Source organism: Amblyraja radiata, chromosome 1 (assembly GCF_010909765.2).
Source record: "Amblyraja radiata isolate CabotCenter1 chromosome 1, sAmbRad1.1.pri, whole genome shotgun sequence".
Taxonomy (NCBI): domain Eukaryota; kingdom Metazoa; phylum Chordata; class Chondrichthyes; order Rajiformes; family Rajidae; genus Amblyraja; species Amblyraja radiata.
Window position 1 is genome coordinate 153,830,950 of NC_045956.1, and position 18,911 is coordinate 153,849,860.

Sequence of the window (18,911 nt, forward strand, 5' to 3'; positions counted from 1 at the left end):
TACCTCGACCAGAAGATCCACAACATCCATAGGCATTTTCTCAATCAGTATCTCAATCACTCGGAGAATTTCACCCTTTGCACGAGCCAAAGTACTGGTGTGAACATTTGGTTGGGACTGAGTATTGGCTGCCAAAGCTGTGTGTCTGTGAACCTACAGAAGAATTAGATCGAAAATGCAATTGATATATTTGAATTGATTGATTTATTTATCACCAAACAGCATCAATGGATTTTGGAATGTACATTTTTATTAAAATAACGTGTCATATTATGGTTTATGTCTTTCCTATCTTATGCCGGAGTTCATATCCAATTAACATTCCTCTTGTGTAAGAAAAAACTGCAGATGCTGGTTTAAATTGAAGGTAAACACAAAATGCTGGAGTAACACAGCGGGTCAAGTAGCATCTCTGGAGAGAAGGAATGGATGACGTTTCGGATCGAGACCCTTCTTCAGGCTGATGTAAGGGGAGGGGGCGGGACAAAGATAGAATGTAGTCGGAGACAGGAAGACTAGTGGGAGAACTGGGAAGGTGGAGGGGATGGAGAGAGAAAGCAAGGGCTATCTGAAGTTGGGGAAGTCAATGTTCATACCGTTGGGGTGTAAACTACACAAGCGAAATATGAGGTGCTGTTCCTCCAATTTGCGCAGGGCCTCACTCTGACAATGGAGGAAGCCCAGGACAGAAAGGTCAGATTGGGAATGGGAGGGGTAGTTGAAGTGCTGAGCCACCGGGAGATCAGGTAGGTTAAGACGGACTGAGCGAAGGTGTTCAGCGAAACGATCGCCAAGCTGCGCTTGGTCTTGCCGATGTAGAGAAGTTGACACCTGGAACAGCGGAGACAGTAGATGAGGTTGGAGGAGGTGCAAGTGAAACTCTGCCTCACCTGCAAAGTGTTTGGGTCCTTGGATGGATTCGAGGGGGGAGGTAAAGGGACAGGTGTTGCATCTCCTGCGGTTGCAGGGGAAAGTACCTGGGGAGGGGGTGGTTTGGGTGGGAAGGGACGAGTTGACCAGGGAGTTGCGGATGGAATGGTCTCTGCGGAAAGCAGAAAGAGGTGGAGATGGGAAGATGTGGCCAGTGGTGGGATCCTGTTGGAGGTGGAGAAAATGTTGGAGGATTATATGCTGAATGCGACGGCTGATGGGGTGGAAGGTCAAGGGGGGCTCTGTCCTTGTTACAAATGGGGGGAGGGGCAGCAAGAGCGGAGCTGCGGGATATCGAGGAGACCCTAGTGAGAGAGCCTCATCTATATTGGAATAGGGGAACCACCGTTTCCTAAAGAATGAAGACATCTCTGATGCCCTGGTATGGAACACCTCATCCTGGGTGCTGATGCAGCGTGGACGGAAGAATTGGGAGTAGGGGATAGTCTTTACAGGAAGCAGGGTGGGAAGAAGGGCAGTCAAGATAGCTGTGGGAGTTAGTAGGTTTGTAGTAGATATTGGTCGATAGTCTGTTTCCTGTGAGATCTAGAAACGGTAGGGAGATGTCGGAGATGGTCCAAGTGAATTTGAGTGCAGGATGGAAATTAGTGGTGATGTTGGTGAAGTCAGTGAGTTCTGCATGGGTGCAGGTGGTAGCACCAATGCAGTGGTCAATGTAGTGGAAGTAGAGTTTAGGGATAGGGCCAGTGTATGCCTGAAACAGGGATTGGTCGACGTACCCTACAAAGAGACAGGCAAAGCTAAGCCCATGCGAGTGCCCATAGCTACGTCTTGGATTTGGAGGAAGTGGGAGGAGTCGAATTAAGTTGTTCAGGGCAAGGACCAGCTCTGCTAGGCGGAGGAGAGTATTGGTAGACGGAAATTGGCCGGTCCTGCGGTCGAGGAAGAAACGGAGGGCTTTAAGACCCACCTGGTGGGAGATGGAGGTATATACTGGACATCCATAGTAATGATGAGGGAGTGGGGGCCTGGAAAACGGAAGTCATTGAGGAGACAAAGAGCATGTGAGGTGTCTTGGACAAAGGTAGAGAGGGATTAGAGCAGGGGGCATGGGATGGAGTTGAGGTATGTGGAAATTAATTCAGTGGGACATGAACAAGCAGAAACAATGGGTCTGCCAGGACAGTTCAGTTTGTGGATTTTGGGGAGAAGATAAAATCGGGCCGTGCGGGGCTGGGGAACGATGAGGTTGGAGGCTTTAGAGGGCAGAGAGCCGGAAGTGATGAAATCAGTAATGGTGTTTGAGATTAAGGCCTGGTGCTCGTCTGTGGGGTCATGGTCCAAGGATAAGTAGGGGGAGGTGTCTGTGAGTTGGCGCCTGGCCTCAGTCCGGCAGATGTCAGCACGCCAGACTACAACGGCACCTCCCTTGTCGGCAGGTTTGATTATCCAGTCGGGGTTGCTGCAGAGTGTGCGGAGGGCTTACGTTCGGGGGGGGGGGAGAGGTTAGAGTGAGTAAGGGGAGTGGAGAAGTTGAGGCGGTTGATGAACTGCTGGCAGTTGGAAATGAAAAGGTCTAATGAAGGTCGAGGGCCATCCGGGGGAGTCCAATAGGAGGGGGTCTGTTGGAGACGGGAGAAGGGGTCATCACTGGGTGGTGAGGATTCCTTCCCATTGAAAAAGGTCCGGAGGCGGAGGCGACGGAAGAAGAGCTCTACATCGTGGCGACCCGGAGCTCGTTGAGGTGGGGCGGAAGGGAATAAAGGTGAGGCCTCTGCTGAGGACAAATTCCTCTTGACAGATTACTATGACAAAGCAGCATCATCATCCTTCCTGAAATGAATCCAACAGCGTTTGTTTCACCTGGATTTTCTTGGTCCATGCATGATATTTTTATAGCCAGTCTGTCTTACCTCATAGTCAGTCTTAATTTTATTTGCCCAAAATGCATGATATGGATGTTGAAAGAAGCTTATTTATCTTTATTTATTTATTTATTTATTTATTTATTCCGAACAAGTAAAGACATTAATAGTAACAAAATCGAAATTATCAAACAATTGGACATTACAATCAATATTTACAAAGCAATGAAAAGAACAAAAGCAAAGTTCCAATGTGTCTGTACAAGCTCGAAAAGGAGTGAGAAGAAGAATAACTTATTAAATCTCACCCCTTTTCCCCAACACTTCTACCATGTTTAAAAATCAATTAATTAATAATAATAATGCTACCCTAGGCAATTTCCCATAATACCTACAGACATATATATACATACAACTATTATGCACATAAAATGATATTTTTATATATCATTTTAAAATTATTCATGTTTGTGCATTGCTTTAATTCCCCGTTCAATTTATTCCACACACCTACTCCACAAACCGAAATACAAAAGGTTTTTCTAGTCGTACGGACTCTTTGTTTCTTAAAGTTAAATATTCCTCTTAAATTGTAACCCCCCACACGCTCGTTAAATAATTTTTGAATGTTTCCAGGTAAATTTTATCTGAGCTGTTTTGAATGTAACCAAATCTTCTAATTTTAATAATTTTGACTCTAAAAATAATGGATTCGTATGACCCAGATACTTAGCATTATGGATAATACGAATTGCTCTTTTTTGCATCATGGTTAATGAGTTTATCGAATTTTTATAGTTATTACCCCAGACTTCTGCACAATAATTTAGGTAGGGTAAAATTAATGAACAATAAAGAATACGGAGTGATTTGTAATCCAGAGCTTGCTTGGCTTTGTATAATAGAGATACTTTTTGACAATTTTAATTTTACATGTTTAATATGTGATTTCCAGCTTATTTTATCGTCAATTATAACCCCAAGAAATTTATTTTCATGCACTCTTTCAACTTCCACCCCATTTATCTTTATACTTACTAGTGTATTTATTCTACAATTACCAAATAACATTATTTTAGTTTTACTCAGATTTAATGAAATTTTATTCCTATCAAACCATATTTTCAATTTACCCATTTCTTTTATTATTTTATCCAATAGCTGTTTAAAATTTTCCCCAGAACCAAAAATATTTGTATCATCTGCAAACAAAACCAGCCTCAAGACATTGGACACATTACAAATATCATTTATGTACATGATAAATAATTTTGGGCCCAGCACTGACCCCTGTGGTACACCACACACAATGTCCAAGCATGTAGAATTATGACTACCCAGATTTACAAACTGTTGCCTGTTACTTAAGCTTATCACTTTCAACATTTAGTAAAATGCCAACTCGGAAGAGCCGATAGGATGTTGCAATGTATTGAGATCCAATTATTGCGATCAATTTGAATAAGTATTGAAATGATCATTGTAATTGAATAGGAATTGCATCAGGACAGCTATCCTATGAAGGCAGTCGTGAGCACAAATCTGGCACATTGACCAGGGAAGTGATCAGGTTTGCAAAATCTTGTGGAACACTGAGTAAAGCTAACGGAACAGTTGATCTATGTGGTGCTTAGCCATAAAAGGCACCAAGTAGCACAGTTTGCTGGTTAGGTTAACAGCTTTGTTTGCCATTGCTTAAAAAGTACTCTCAACTGGGGACAGACTTGAAGGAAACAGTGAATTATGACCATCTGGTTTTACACTGCAAACAATAGCCTAGAAATTGCTTTACTACATTTTAACAGCATTATAACCATACTGTGGGTCAGATTAATGCTATTTGTGAAAGCCCTATTAAGATTAAAATCTTCAGTTGAGAGGTTCACAGAACAGCCGTGTCAGCATGGGTGTGTACATTCTTATATTTGCAGGCACTTTCTCGGTGCAAACTCTACAGACAGCTTTTAAAAGAGCAACCTTCATCTTTTCACAGCTAAATCTCATGCCTTAATGACTACCGTCCAGTGGCCTTTTCATCCACCATCAAGTGCATCGAGAGGCTGGTTATCTAGCCTACCAATCAGCTTTGATCCTCTGCAATTCGACTACTGCCGCAAAAGATCCATGGTTGATGCCATCTCCCGGGCCCTGCACTCAACTCTGGAACACCAGGATAAGGACACCTGTCAGACTATTCATTGACTATAGCTCTGCTTTCAATACCGGTATCACAACCAAGCTCATCTCCAAATTCGTGGAACTTCCCTCTGAAACTCGATCCTACTGACCAACAGACCATCAGTGAGGATAGGAGACAAATAATCCTCTATAATAATTCTCATCACTGATTCCCAGAAGGTGTGTTCTCAGCCTCCCTTCTATACTCTTTATTCACTCTTGACTGTGCAGCCAAATATCACTCCAACTGAATTGCAGCAAGTTCGCAGATAACACCACCATAGTGGGCCGGATATCAAATAATGATGAGAAAGGAGACTAAGAATCTTGTAACCTGGTGCCATGGCAACAACCTCTCCCTCAATGTTAGCAAGCCAAAGGAGATTGTGATTTACTTCAGGAAGCCCCGGTGGGGGGGGGGGGGGGGGAACGGATGGACAGACATGCTCAGGATGGAGCTGTTGGGCCAAATGGCCCATTTCCACGCTATATGATTCGATGGAAGAGTGGAATTAATTTTGTGTAGGATATCAACGAGGAAGAGATTATGATAAGCCGACATATTTCAGAGGCCAGTGTTACATTAATTATGTTATATTCATCAGGACAATGATGAGTATGGAATTGAACTGAAGATAAGATGAAAGTGCATTAGAGGTAGTGATTAAGAGGAAGTAGTAGCGAGTCTTTATCAAAGCGCGTCATCAAATTCAGAAGCTTAACTTGGGCAAGGACATCAAGGTTACAGGATGTCTGATTCAAGATGATATAGTGCTTCATCAGAAGAATGGAAATGATGGTGCAGCTGCAGAATTTTTTTCCCTGTTCCAAAAATTATAATTCATCCACAGCTCTACATTAGACAAACAGAATGCTATCTCAGAGGCTGTATGAGTCAGTGAGAATGGTGGCAGAGATGCTGAACAGTGTGTCACTTGCATCCGTGTGTAAGTTCATATTGTGTTACCAGCTATAGCACGAGGGAATGATACAAACATAACTTGGACAATTTCCATTCCTGATGGGCTGGAAGTGATGCTGATCGGCCAACAGGATCATTCATGTTCAGAGATGTGATCAGTTGAGTAGCTTTGGCTTAGTTGTTCCATTGGAATCATAATTTCTGTTTCCCAACCAATTTCCCAGCACAGGGGTGATGTTGACCCAAATGCATGGCTTTAGTTTGGGTATTTAAACAAGGGGGTAAATGTAGCAGCTAATGAATGTGGCACTGCCCTCACCACAAGGAAGGAGTGAACAAGCTGACGTTGCTCCACTGCACAGTGAATGGTAGGGTTCAGGGGAGTATTGTAGAGCAGAGGGATCTAAGAGTGCAGGTGCAGCCCAACCCAGCCTGTCTCGATGACTTTCATCCAGTGGCTCTCACACCCATATTAATGAAGTGTTTTGAGCGGCTGGTCATGCAACACATCAAAAACGGTCTCCCTGCCAACCTGGACCCACTACAGTTTGCTTACAGAGCCAACCAGTCCACAGAGGACACAGTCTCTACAACACTCAACCTCGCACATCTCGACCGGAAGAACACCTACGCCGGGATCCTCTTCATAGACTTCAGCTCAGCTTTTAATACAATCATCCCACAGCAGCTGGTGGAGAAGCTGAAGCTGTTGAAGGTAAACACTGGCACCTGCAATTGGGTCCTTAACTTTCTGATGCAGCGGCAGCAGAGAGTCAGGGTGGGCAGCCGGACATCAAGAACCATCGCAGTGAGCACTGGCTCACCCCAAGGCTGTGTCCTAAGCCCCCCTGCTGTTCAGTCTGCTTAGTCATGACTGTACTGCCACACTCAGCAATAATTATATCAATAAGTTCGCTGATGACACAACAGTGTTGGGTCTCATTAGTGACAACAATGAGTCGGCATACAGGATGGAGGTGGAGCTGCTTACAGAGTGGTGCAGATCTCACAATCTCACCCTCAACGTGGAAAAGACAAAGGAGATGGTGATCGATTTCAGGAGGGCTGGAAAACACCATCACACTCCGCTGCATATTGATGGTGCTGCTGTGGAGAGGGTCAGCAGAGTGAAGTTCTTGGGACTTCACCGGGCGGATGACCTGACCTCAACGACCAACACCACAGCAGTCATCAAAAGAGTTCAGCAGCGGCTCCACCCCCTCCGGAGACTAAGAAAACCAGGTCTCCCTACTGTTCATCTAACGACCTTCTACAGGGGCACCATCGAGAGCATACTGACCTACGGCATCACTTCCTGGTTTCGGAGCTGCAAGGCTTACGAACAAAGACAGCTAAACAGGATAGTTAAGACAGCCAGTAGGATCATTGGTGTTCCACTCCCTTTCCTGTTGGAGATCTATAATAAGCGGAGCATCAGCAGAGCCATCTCCATTATCAAGGACCCCCATCATCCATCACACCACATCTTCTCCATTCTGCCATCTGGGAAGAGGTACAGGAGCATCAGCTGCAAAACCAGCAGGATGCTACACTGCTTCTTCCCACAAGCAATAAAACTGGTTAACGGTGTCCCCTCCCCATACATCATACACCAACACATCTAACCTCGCCCATACTTTGATAGCTAGACACCTGTCAAGGTAAAGTCACTGTTCGGTCTGAATGTCTGTGTTTAGCTCAATTTTAGATATGTTAATTTTAAAGCTTTATGTATTTATTCTGTTTTTATTAACTGCACTGACTGGAACTGATGAGAAACAATTTTTTGTTTCTTCTGCGTATGTAAGTGAAATAACAATAAAGTAAATACTGAATACTGCATGGTTCCTTGAAGGTCGAGTCGCAGGTAGATAAGGTGGTCAAAAAGGCTTTTGTTACATTGGCCTTCATCAGTAAAAGTATTGAGTGTAGATGTTATGAGGTCCTGTTGCAGTTGTATAAGACATTGGTGAGACTGTATTTAGAGTATTGTGTTCAGTTCTGGGCACCATGTTATAGGAAAGATGTTGTCAAGCTCGAAAGGGTACAGAGAAGATTTACAAGGAGGTTGCCAGGACCAGAGGGTCTGATCTCCAGGGAGAGGTTGAATACACTATTCCCTGGCGCGCAGGAGGATGAGGGGTGATCTTATAGAGGTGTATAAAATCATGTGAAGAATAGATCGGGTAGATGCACAGAGTCTCTTGCCCAGAGTAGGTGAATCAAGGACCAGAGGACATAGGTTTTAAGGTGAAGGGGAAAAGATTTAATAGGAATCAGAGGGGTTAATTTTTCACACAGAAGGTGGTGGGTGTATGTAACAAGCTGCCAGAGGAGATAGTTGAGGTTGGAACTATTCCAATGTTTAAGAAACAGTTACACAGATACAAGGATAGGACAGGTTTGGAGGGATATGGACCAAACGCAGGCAGCTGGGACTAGTGTAGCTGGGACATTGTTGGCCGGTGTGGGCAAGTTGGGCCGAAGGGCCTGTTTCCACACTGTATCACTCTGTGCTCCAAGTTACAATGGCAACTTGCCAACTTGTCCAGCGTCATGCTATAGGCTTCACTGAGATTTTGCTGCATCTTCCCTCTCCTTTACGTCCGGCATTCAGTGCTGTTGCGTGCACATAGCAAACCACCACCATTCTTAACAGTTAGGTGCAGATTGAAGCATCTCGTCACACCTGTTGTGGCACCTTCAACCAATGGTTTGCTTAATAACATTTCAGTCAGACAGTGCATCTTCATTGACTTGAGGCATATCAGTTTTTTCATGGTAATTTTATTGCTGAATAACCAGTGAAAATGGAAACCGTGAAGACAAAGGAATTTGGGGAGTTGCATGAATAGTATCCTGCGTACAAACCAGCAGCCCGTAAGTGGCATGTAATCCTTTCTGATTCGTGAGAACTCCAGACTGCTTTGAGGTTGCTTTGATTGTCACATGGTTATGCAGGGAATGGAGGGATATGTACATGTTCAGGCAGACAAGATTAGTTTCTCTTGCCAGCAAGTTTGGTACAGACTTTGTAGGCTGAAGGGCTTGTTCCTGTGCTGTAAACTTATATGTTCTACGCTCTCTGTAACCATATACCTGTGGAAATGCAGCAGATTCAGCAGCCTTCCCATTTTTGCTGGCACCCTCATTGATGAAATCAATGTATATAGTAGTCCTCACGTTCAAGATGATTCCAGGAATAAGTGGGTTAGCATTTGATGAGTGTTTGACAGCACTAGGCCTCTACTCACTGGAGTTGAGAAGATTGATAATAGACAATAGACAATAGGTGCAGCAGTAGGCCATTCGGCCCTTCAAGCCAGCACCGCCATTCAATGTGATCATGGCTGATCATCCACAATCAGCACCCTGTTCCTGCCTTCTCCCCGTATCCCTTGACTCCGCTATCTTTAAGAGCTCTATCTAACTCTCTCTTGAAAGCATCCAGGGGGACCTCATTGAAACTTACAGAATAATGAAAGGCATAGATAGAGTGGATGTGAGAGGATATTTCCACTGATGGGAGAGTCCAGGACCAGAGGTCATAGCCTCAGAATTAAAGGGCGCTCTTTTAGAAAGGAGGTGAGGATGATCTTCTTTAATCAGAGGGTAGTTAATCTGTGGAACTCTTTGCCACAGAGGGCTGTGGAGGCCAAGTCTCCACTTGGATATTTTAAAGGCAGATATAGACAAATTCTTGTTTAGAACGGGTGTCAAGGGTTATGGGGAGAAGTCAGGAAAATGGGATCAAGAAAATGGGATCAGGATGCAGAGATCAGCCATGATTGAGTGGCAGAGTAGACTCGATGGACCGAATGCCACTCCTATAACTTGTGAACTTGTGAAGATATACATCGCTAGTATGATGTCCTTGAAATCCAGAACTACAGTGAGTATAGCAACCACAGGCAGGGCATATCGACTGGGTCCAGTAATCATGTGTAAGAAGGAACTGCAGATGCTGGTTTACACTGAAGATAGACACGAAATACTGGAGTCAAAGATGCAGAGGGTCAGGCAGCATCTCTGGAGAAAAGGAATTGGTGACGTTTTGGGTCGAGACCCTTCAGTCTCATGAAGGGTCTCAACCCGAAACGCCACCTATTCCTTTTTTCCAGAGATGCTGCCTGACTCTCTGAGTTACTCCAGCATTTTGTGTCTATCTTTGGATCCTGTAATCAGCTGGTCTTGTGGTCCCATTCAATAAGATATGCCAACCACCCGGCTTGATAGGGTGAGTCTCCCTAGTCTCCTGAGACAACACTGTTCCAATATATCAAGTAAATTGTGCTTCTGGCTATGTGCCCAGTGTACAGTAACAACCTCACGAAAGCAACTCTGCTGTGACCCCACTTTATCTCTAGCTGCCTGTGGTTCAGTAAAAAGCAGCTGCTGATGCTCGGTCCTTTGTGTTTGCTGGGCCTACTGCTGCCTAAACATAATTCAACGGGCAACTCCCAAACTGCAGATGCTGAAATGCAACTTTATTACTATTAATCTCAGCAATTTCTACAGAATGAACAGTTTTCTACAGAATGAACCAGCACAATACATGTGAGTAAAAGGTTTTATAAAGTTATTCAGGAGAGCAGCCATGAAGCTGCAATATTTATAATGAGATAATGTCGTCAGCACCTTTCCACCCCAATTCAATATCGTCTACTGTCACCAAGGTTTCACTGGCAACTTTCAATGAGTTGTCAATTGTTCTCGCAAACTTAATTCACAGGCAGGCTATGAAATTCATTAACTCTCAGGGGATAGAACCACAATGATTCGTAAAGCAGGTCTGCCTACAACTGGATACGTAAAAGCAGAACAAAGAAGGTTATTTCATTCGGCAAAATCAAAGCAAAGAAATATGAAGAAAGACATTGCAAAAAGTGTGATGGTCAGGGAGGGTCATGGGGAAAACAGCAGAATCACAAAAATGTCATTAACAAGTATGACATTGTTTTCAAAAACAATGTTTTATACAAAAACAAGTTAAATAATTCAAATTAAACAAGATAATTGAATTCAAAAAATAAGTTTTTTTCAGTCCATGGTTGAAAAATGTATACAGATTGGGAACAAACTAAAAATATACAACAGTCAATGGTGTGAATTCCAAAAAAAAACAATGTAATTTTTTTGTCAGGTTGTATTCTTGAAGGAAATATGCCATTATTTCCTTCTGAAATCAAATCATTATTATTTCCTTTCTATCAACTTTATAATCAAAACACCTACCTTGAATTTTATACACCAACCTATTTTTCATATACTATAATAAATTTAGACATTAAAAAAAAATTGCTTCGATCCATTTCCCTTACACCAGTCCATAAACACAAATGCAAACTACAAATCCCAAGATAACTTCATCAACGTGATTAGGTTTCATTTTCTCTGGTCGTTAAAGTAATATTAAAGTATTTTTAAAATTCATATAAACAATTTTCGTCAACCAAAATTATTTCAGGTAGAATGTTTTCTACATTGCTGAATTGCAGAAACATGCTTTTCCAAGACAACTTTTAAAGTTTGCACTGAAGTGGGAACATAATAACAATTGGACAGTATACTATTTACTCGCATTTGGAAGAGAATGGGATAATTAGGGATAGTCAACATGGGTTTGTCTGGTGCAGGTCATGTCTTCGTAACGAGCAACTTTTTGAGGAAGTGACAAAAGTGATTGATCAGGGTAGAACAGTGGATGTTATTTACCTGGATTTTAGTAAGGCAACTGATTAACTCTCTGATGTTAGGGTGATCCAGAAGATTAAAATGCATGGGATTCATAGTTACTTGGTCGTTTGGATTCAGAACTGGCTTACTCATAGAAGAGAGAGGGTTGTGGTGGAAGGATGTTATTCTGGTTGGAATACTGTGATCTGCAGAGACCTACAGAGATCAGCGCTGGGACCTCTGTTGTCTGAGATCAACATAAACGACAGTGGCATAAATATGTGTTTAGTTTAGAAATACTGTGTGAAAACAGACCATTCGGCCCACAGAGTCTGCACCAACCAGTGATCCCCACACATTAACACTATCCTACACACATTAGGGGCAATTAGATTTATACCAAGCCAATTAACGTTCAAACCTGCAAGTCTTTGGAGTATGGACGGAAACCAGACCAGCAGGAGAAAACCCACGTGGTCACGGGGAGAATGTATAAACTCCGTGCCGACAGCACCCGTCAGGATCGAAACCGGGTCTCTGGCGCTGTAAGGCAGCTACTCTACCGCTGGGTCAGCATGTCGCCCAGTGTTATTTGCTCTATAAAATTGTAGATTGCCGGGACAGTGCCCAATGACTCACCTCACGAGCAATGGTAGTAATGAAGGCTGGTGGTCTGGCTGTGGCGATGAGTGAAAGAGCGTGACGTGATGAGCGGGCGGAGTCAGCTGCTGGGTTGAGTGGCAGTCCCACTGTAATGCTGAACAGGATCAAACACGGAGGAAGAGGGGAAAAACACATTGAGAATCACAGACTGAAAAGATCAGCAGTTTATAATCATCCATAAAGATCAACGGAATCATTCAAACTTTGAAAAGATTCTCATATGAGCACTCCATCAAATTTTATTTGATAAATCTGTTGAGGAGCTTGGGACATTTGACCTCATAAAATATAAAATGAGCATATCTATCTATATTACTAAAAGTCTGTTCTTGACCGGTTTTGGCCATCTGTGCTGCGATTTCGGAGAGAATGCCGCCACCTACGGCCGTCATTTTTGGCCACCTTGCTCAGAACCCTCCTCCGCCGTATGTGTGCCGAGGATTTTTTCCGTCGATGAAAAATGACAGAGATATTAATGATTCTACAAAATTCCTCATTCTCTCTGCTGCCCCTGCTGGCGGCAGGGGGGAGGGACTATAAAACCAGGAAGTGGTGTGCCTCAATCAGTGCCTGCAAGCTGGAGGAAGGCAGAGGGTCACGTTTCTCTGAGCTGTGAATAACACTGAACACATGTCTACTCAAATGTAAGTGTCCTTAGTGGTTCTAAAACGCTTGCAGAATGGGTCTATTGGTTCTAAAATGTTTGCAAAAAGTGTTTATTGGATCAAAATGTTTGCAAAAAGTGTCTCTTTTGGTTCTACAATGCTTGCAGAATGTGTCTTTTTTGGTTCTAAAATGTTTTTTAGGTTCTCCCCCCCCCCTCTCCTCTCCCTCTCCTCTTCTTCCCCCCCCTCTCCTCTCCCTCCTCTTCCGTCTGCCCCCCCCCCCTCTCCTCTTCCCCCCCTCTCCTCTTCCCCCCCCTCTCCTCTTCCCCCCCTCTCCTCTTCCCCCACCCTCTCCTCTTCCCCCCCTCTCCTCTTCCCCCCCCTCTCCTCTTCCCCCCCTCGTCCTACTTCCACCCCCTCTCCTCTTCCAGCCCTCTCCTCTTCCCCTCTTCCGTCTTCCCCCCCCTCATCCATCTTCCCCCTTCCCTCTTCCCCCCCTCTCCGCTTCCCCCCCTCTCCGCTTCCCCCCTCGCCTCTTCCCCCTCTCCCTCTTCCCCCCTCTCCCTCTTCCCCCCCTCTCCTCTTGCCCCCCCCTCTCCTCTCCCCCCTCGCCTCTCCCCCCTCTCCTCTCGCCCCCCCCCTCTACTTCTTCTCCCCCCTCTCTCTCCCTCCCTCCTCTTCGCCCAGCCTCTCTCCCCCTCTCCACCCCCTCACCCCTCCTCGCCCCCCATCTCCTCTTCACCCCCCCTCTCTCCTCCTCCTTCCCCCCTCTCCTCTTCCCCCCCTCTCCTCTTCCCCCCCCCTCTCCTCTTCCCCCCCTCTCCTCTTCCCCCCACTCTCCTCTTCCCCCCACTCTCCTCTTCCCCCCACTCTCCTCTCCCCCCCCCCTCCTCTCCCCCCCTCTCCTCTCCCCCCCCTCTCCTCTCCCCCCCCTCTCTTCTCTCCCCCCTCTCTTCTCCCCCCCTCCTCTTCCCACCCTCTCTCTCTCCCCTCTTTTTCTCCCCCTCTCTCTCCCCTCTTTTTCTCCCCCCTCCCCTCCATCCCCTCCCCTCCACACACCCCTACCCCCTTCCCTCCACCCTCCCTCCCCCTCCCTGCTCCCCACCTCTCCCCTCCCCTCTCAGCACACCCTCATCTCTCCCCTCTCTCCCCCCCCTCTCCCCCTCTCCTCCTCCCCCCCCCTCTCCTTCCCGCCCCCCCCTCTCCTGCCTCCCCCCTCTCCTCCCTTCCCCCCTCTCCTCCCCCCCTCATCCTCTCCTCTCTAGGTGTGACTGCAAGTTGGGGGCTATGCGTCAGTAGATAGGTTGTTTATGGGATAAAAGGAGAAAATTAATAATATTAATATAATATCAAGGGGGGTAATTAGCTTGAGTGCGGGTGGGGGGGGGGATAGTTAGTGTGTGTGATGCTGCATGCCGCCTCCCCCCCCCACAACCGCACGTTGGGAGAACAGACCCAACGGGTCTGCACTTGGTCTAGTATATAGATACACACATACATATATATATGTGATATATATAGATACACACATACATTTTTTTTTTAAAATTATGTTTATTAAAAGCATTTGTACAAATAGTAATAAACGATAAATATGTTACAGAATTCTTACATAGCTTCAAAGTTTTTTTTTAAAGAAAAGAAATAAAGAAAGAAAGAGATAAGAGAAACTATAAACTAATAAAAAGAAAGAAAGCGAGAAAGAAAAGAGATTACAAATATAAAGATTGTGGAGATAGATCCGGGAGATATTGAGTATAGTTGTTCATCCAACCCTAAACTCAAGTTATGACTTTAATTTTGTGTTAAACCAGTTTACTTTTTAAAAAATTCAATAAATGGAGACCATATTTTTATAAGACTAAAGAAGGGTCTCGACCCAAAACATCACCCATTCCTTCTCCTCGGAGACGCTCCGGAGTTACTCCAGCTTTTTGTGTCTATCTTCTTTTTATAAAATCAACTTTATTTGGTATCACATATAAACTAAATGTTAACGTATTACACTATGGCAATAATTAAACTGTAAAGAGACATCACAAATGGCTTTCACTGGTGGATAGAAAATCAACATATTTTATGAATTAAATTTCTGTTTATTAAAAACGTTTAATAATAAGAGCAAAGCAAAAAATAATAAGAGCAAAAACAACTCAAATAATTTTCAAATTTAACTTATAAATTAAAGTACATAAAACGCATTGGCATTTTCTATTCTACATAAGGAATTAAAGGATAATTTAATGTTAGGTTTTTGTTTCTGTACCAGCTCCAGTATTAACAATACTCATCATAACACGCATGCTAAAGCATCAACACTCATTTCCTTTATTGAAAGAATTAAACAAGTGATTTCTAAAATAATCTAAAGAACAGGTTTCCTGAGTGCGCGTGGGAGCAGTAAATTAAAAATGATCTGCTTTTATCCGCTTGTTATTAAGAAACTGTTCACTAACACGTCCAGGATATCTCTACTAAGCTGCATGTCATTGATTTGTAGCCTATGCTAAAAGCATTTTCAAAGGATACCTCCCACTGTCCTTTTTTGGAAATACAGCGTAAAATACTGAATAGCCGGGTAGAGTTTGGAATTTGGTAACAGATAAAACACCAGTATGGTACTTTTGCAGCATTCATCTGTTCACAAATAATATCCTTCATTTAAATACCAACCCATTATCCAAAGGATTTTATATTAAACATAATGATTTGAGTTGGGCGTGAAAATAAAGTGTTACTTCAACCTTTCATTAAAAAATATCTTAAAATGTGTCCAAATGTTGGTGCAAATAAACTATAATGGAAATACTCAGCAACTTAAAATTATTCAAGGTAAGGTAGATTGACTCTTTCAAATATTGACAATTGTGGAACTTGGAAGTTTTTTTATTTGCAATTTCTCTAACACTATAATGTCACAACACTATATACTGCTCCGGTACTTTTGCCTTTGCACTACCTATTGTACTTGGGTGTGGATTGGTTCTATTTGATTTGACTGATTTGCACAGAAATAAGGTTTTATGCTGAATTTCAATATTCATAACAATAATAAATCAATATCAATACAACCACTAATTCCTATGCTTCATTAGCACTGTTATCAGCAATGATGACTTAAGGGGCAGTCCCACTTAGAGGACCTAATCTGCAAGTTTAGAAGAGTGTCTTCGACCTTCAAACTCGCAGCATGGTCAACATGTGGTCCTAGGAGGTTCTATGAGGTCGCTGGAACTATCCTTCATGCTCGAGGGAAGTTCCCGAATACTCGTGGCCTCAGCTAGGGCGCGGAAAATATTTCAGCATGTTGAAAATTTTTCCGCGAGTAAAATTTGGTCGGCATAGGTCTTTTTAACTCGTAGTGCAGTGGAGTGGGGTAGCTATTTAGTTACAGGCAGTCGAGGGCAGCCGTAGGCAATCTCCTTCGCTGACCGGGCATTTTGATTGGCTCATTGGAGTTTTCCGGACCAAGGAAGACCTACCGGTAGGTTAAATGCCCGCTAAACTTTGTTATACTTCTTAAAAGTGTCTCCATTGCTTCTCCCCTCTTTCTCTTGCCTTGTCTCTTCTCTTCCCCCCCCCCCCTCTAAAAGACTTACCGTTACTGTGCAGCCGTTTTACCTTCTGCTTCATCGTGGGTGTGAATTTCAGACAGCGCTCCCCCGCTTTCCCTGGCCCCCGCCTTCGGTGTGTGTGTGTGTGTGTGTGTGTGTGTGTGTGTGTGTGTGTGTGTGTGTGTGTGTGTGTGTGTGTGTGTGTGTGTGTGTGTGTGTATGTGTGTGTGCATGCGTGTGTGTGAGCGGTCGGTCGATTCAGCTCGCGGCTTCAACGCGGACGGTCAATCCAGATCGAAGTTTTCCCAGCGAGTGCCCTCAAGCTTGAAGATCGAAGTCACTCTTCTGGACTCACGGATTAGGTCGCCCAAGTGGGACAGCCCCTTTACTTCCATACTGGGTTTCACAGGTACTCAGTTGATTGATGCGGCCAATGTCTAGAATATAAACTCTTCTACGGATGGGTTGGGAGGTACCTGAGAGGGCAGAATGTTAGATTCCAAGGTAGTTCTCATTTTTCTGCTGATGCCGGCTTCTATGTCCTGATGCCTGACCCTTCTTATGGGTACTGTCCACACTTTCCAGAGTCCCAGAATGAACACTTATTGCCAAAGAGGAATGTGGTACAATGGAGATAAGGTAGAGTAGCTTTGTCTTGACTTAATAAGCGTAAGGCTCACCCACCCATATAATTTGGTAAATGCATTGATAATAGCTCCCAGATTGCTTGCACACTACAGCTTGACTACTGAGGGTTGGGACGAGAACTGGTGAACATGGAATCGCTATAATCCGTGGGCCGAAGAGCACGTTTCCACGCTGTATTTCTAAACTAGAGAGCGTTAGCTAAAGGAAGAGATTGGACATACTTGGATTGCTTTGTCTGACCATTGGAGATTGGGTTTTCTCCAACCGGACGACATAGTTGTAAGATGAGAGGGTTCGAGTTTAAAGGAAATTTACGTGGCAAGATTTTTTTTTACATAGAAATTGACAGGTGTCCAGAACAGACAGCCAGGGGAAGTATTGGAAGCACATACAATAGCAACGTTTAAGAGGTAATTAGACAGACAGAAGAACAGACGGGAAATTGAGGGATACGCTCCTTGCAGCGACACATCTACAGTTTAAATGGGCATTGTGTCAGCACAGACATCATGTGTTGATGGACCTGTTCCTGTGCTGTGCTATGTTCAATTGGGATTTCAGAACAATGGGGAGATAATCAGAAATTCATTGTATACTGGCTTATATTTGTGCATCATGCAAACGAAAAAAAAGTGCATTTTGACACACAGACATTTATACCTACATACATACATTCTTGCATAAATATGTTCTGCGCAGTATCCCATACACGTGTTTTACATAAATAGGAAACCAACAGATTATATATGAAAAAGAATAAAAGTTAGAATTGGATGAAAGAACGTAGAACAGCATAGGAACAGCTTTTTGGCCACAATGCCTATGCAGAATGTAATGCCAAGACCAACCCATATCTCCCTGCACATAATCCATATCTTTCCATTCCTTGCACATCCACATGCTTCATGCTTCATCCAAAAGTATCTTAAATCCCACTATCATATCTACCTTAATCCAGTGTGATCCGGGCACTCACAAGCTAAGAGATTAGTTTACAAACTTAAAGCACACGGCATTGGGGGTTCAGTATTGATGTGGATAGAGAACTGGCTGGCAAACAGGAAGCAAAGAGTAGGAGTAAACGGGTCCTTTTCACAATGGCAGGCAGTGACTAGTGGGGTACCGCAAGGCTCAGTGCTGGGACCCCAGCTATTTACAATATATATTAATGATCTGGATGAGGGAATTGAAGGCAATATCTCCAAGTTTGCGGATGACACTAAGCTGGGGAGCAGTGTTAGCTGTGAGGAGGATGCTAGGAGACTGCAAGGTGACTTGGATAGGCACATCTCCCTTAAACATTGCCTCTTTCACCTTAAAGCTACGCTCTCTGGCATTTGATATTTCCATCCTGGGGAATAGGTTCTGACTGTCTACCCCATCTATACCTCTCATAATTTAATATACTGCTATCAGGTCTCCCCGTAACCTCCAACATTCCAGAGAAAACAATTCAAATCTGATAATATGCTCTAATCCAGGCATCATTCTGGCAATCCTAATCCGCACCCATTCCAAAGCTTACACATTCTTCCTATAATGTGGCAACCAGACTGCAGGCAATACGTCAAATATCTATATTACTAAAAGTTTGATCTTGACCACTTCCTGGTGTTCTGTATATTGATTTTAGAAAAAACACTGCCACTTACGGCTGCGATTTTTGGCCATGTTATTCAGTCCCCCTCCGCTGCGCAGGACAAGAGGATTTTTCCCATCAATTAAAAATAAAAGATTTTAAAAATGTGTTAATAAAGTGTTTAAAAAATGTTGAGATTCGCTCTCCTGAAGACCACGCCCCTTCGGGAGGGACTATAAAACCCGGAAGTGTGAGTGCCTCAGTCAATCTCTGCAAGATGGGGGAGCGAGAGGGTCACGTCTCTAAGTCTGAGCTGTGAATAACACTGAA

At 43.9% G+C, this 18,911-nt stretch overlaps 1 protein-coding gene across 4 annotated transcripts in view; it reads right to left on the reverse strand.

Annotated features, from left to right (window-relative positions):
* Window positions 1–18,911, reverse strand: part of wdr7 (WD repeat domain 7) — a 561,078-nt gene that overhangs the window by 113,542 nt on the left and 428,625 nt on the right. For all 4 annotated transcript variants that reach the window (XM_033033128.1, XM_033033119.1, XM_033033110.1 and 1 more), the window contains 2 exons: window positions 12,172–12,289; window positions 4–153 (listed from right to left, as the gene is read on the reverse strand). In XM_033033128.1, coding sequence (XP_032889019.1) covers window positions 4–153; window positions 12,172–12,289 — 268 coding nt within the window. The remainder of the gene's footprint in view (window positions 1–3; window positions 154–12,171; window positions 12,290–18,911) is intronic.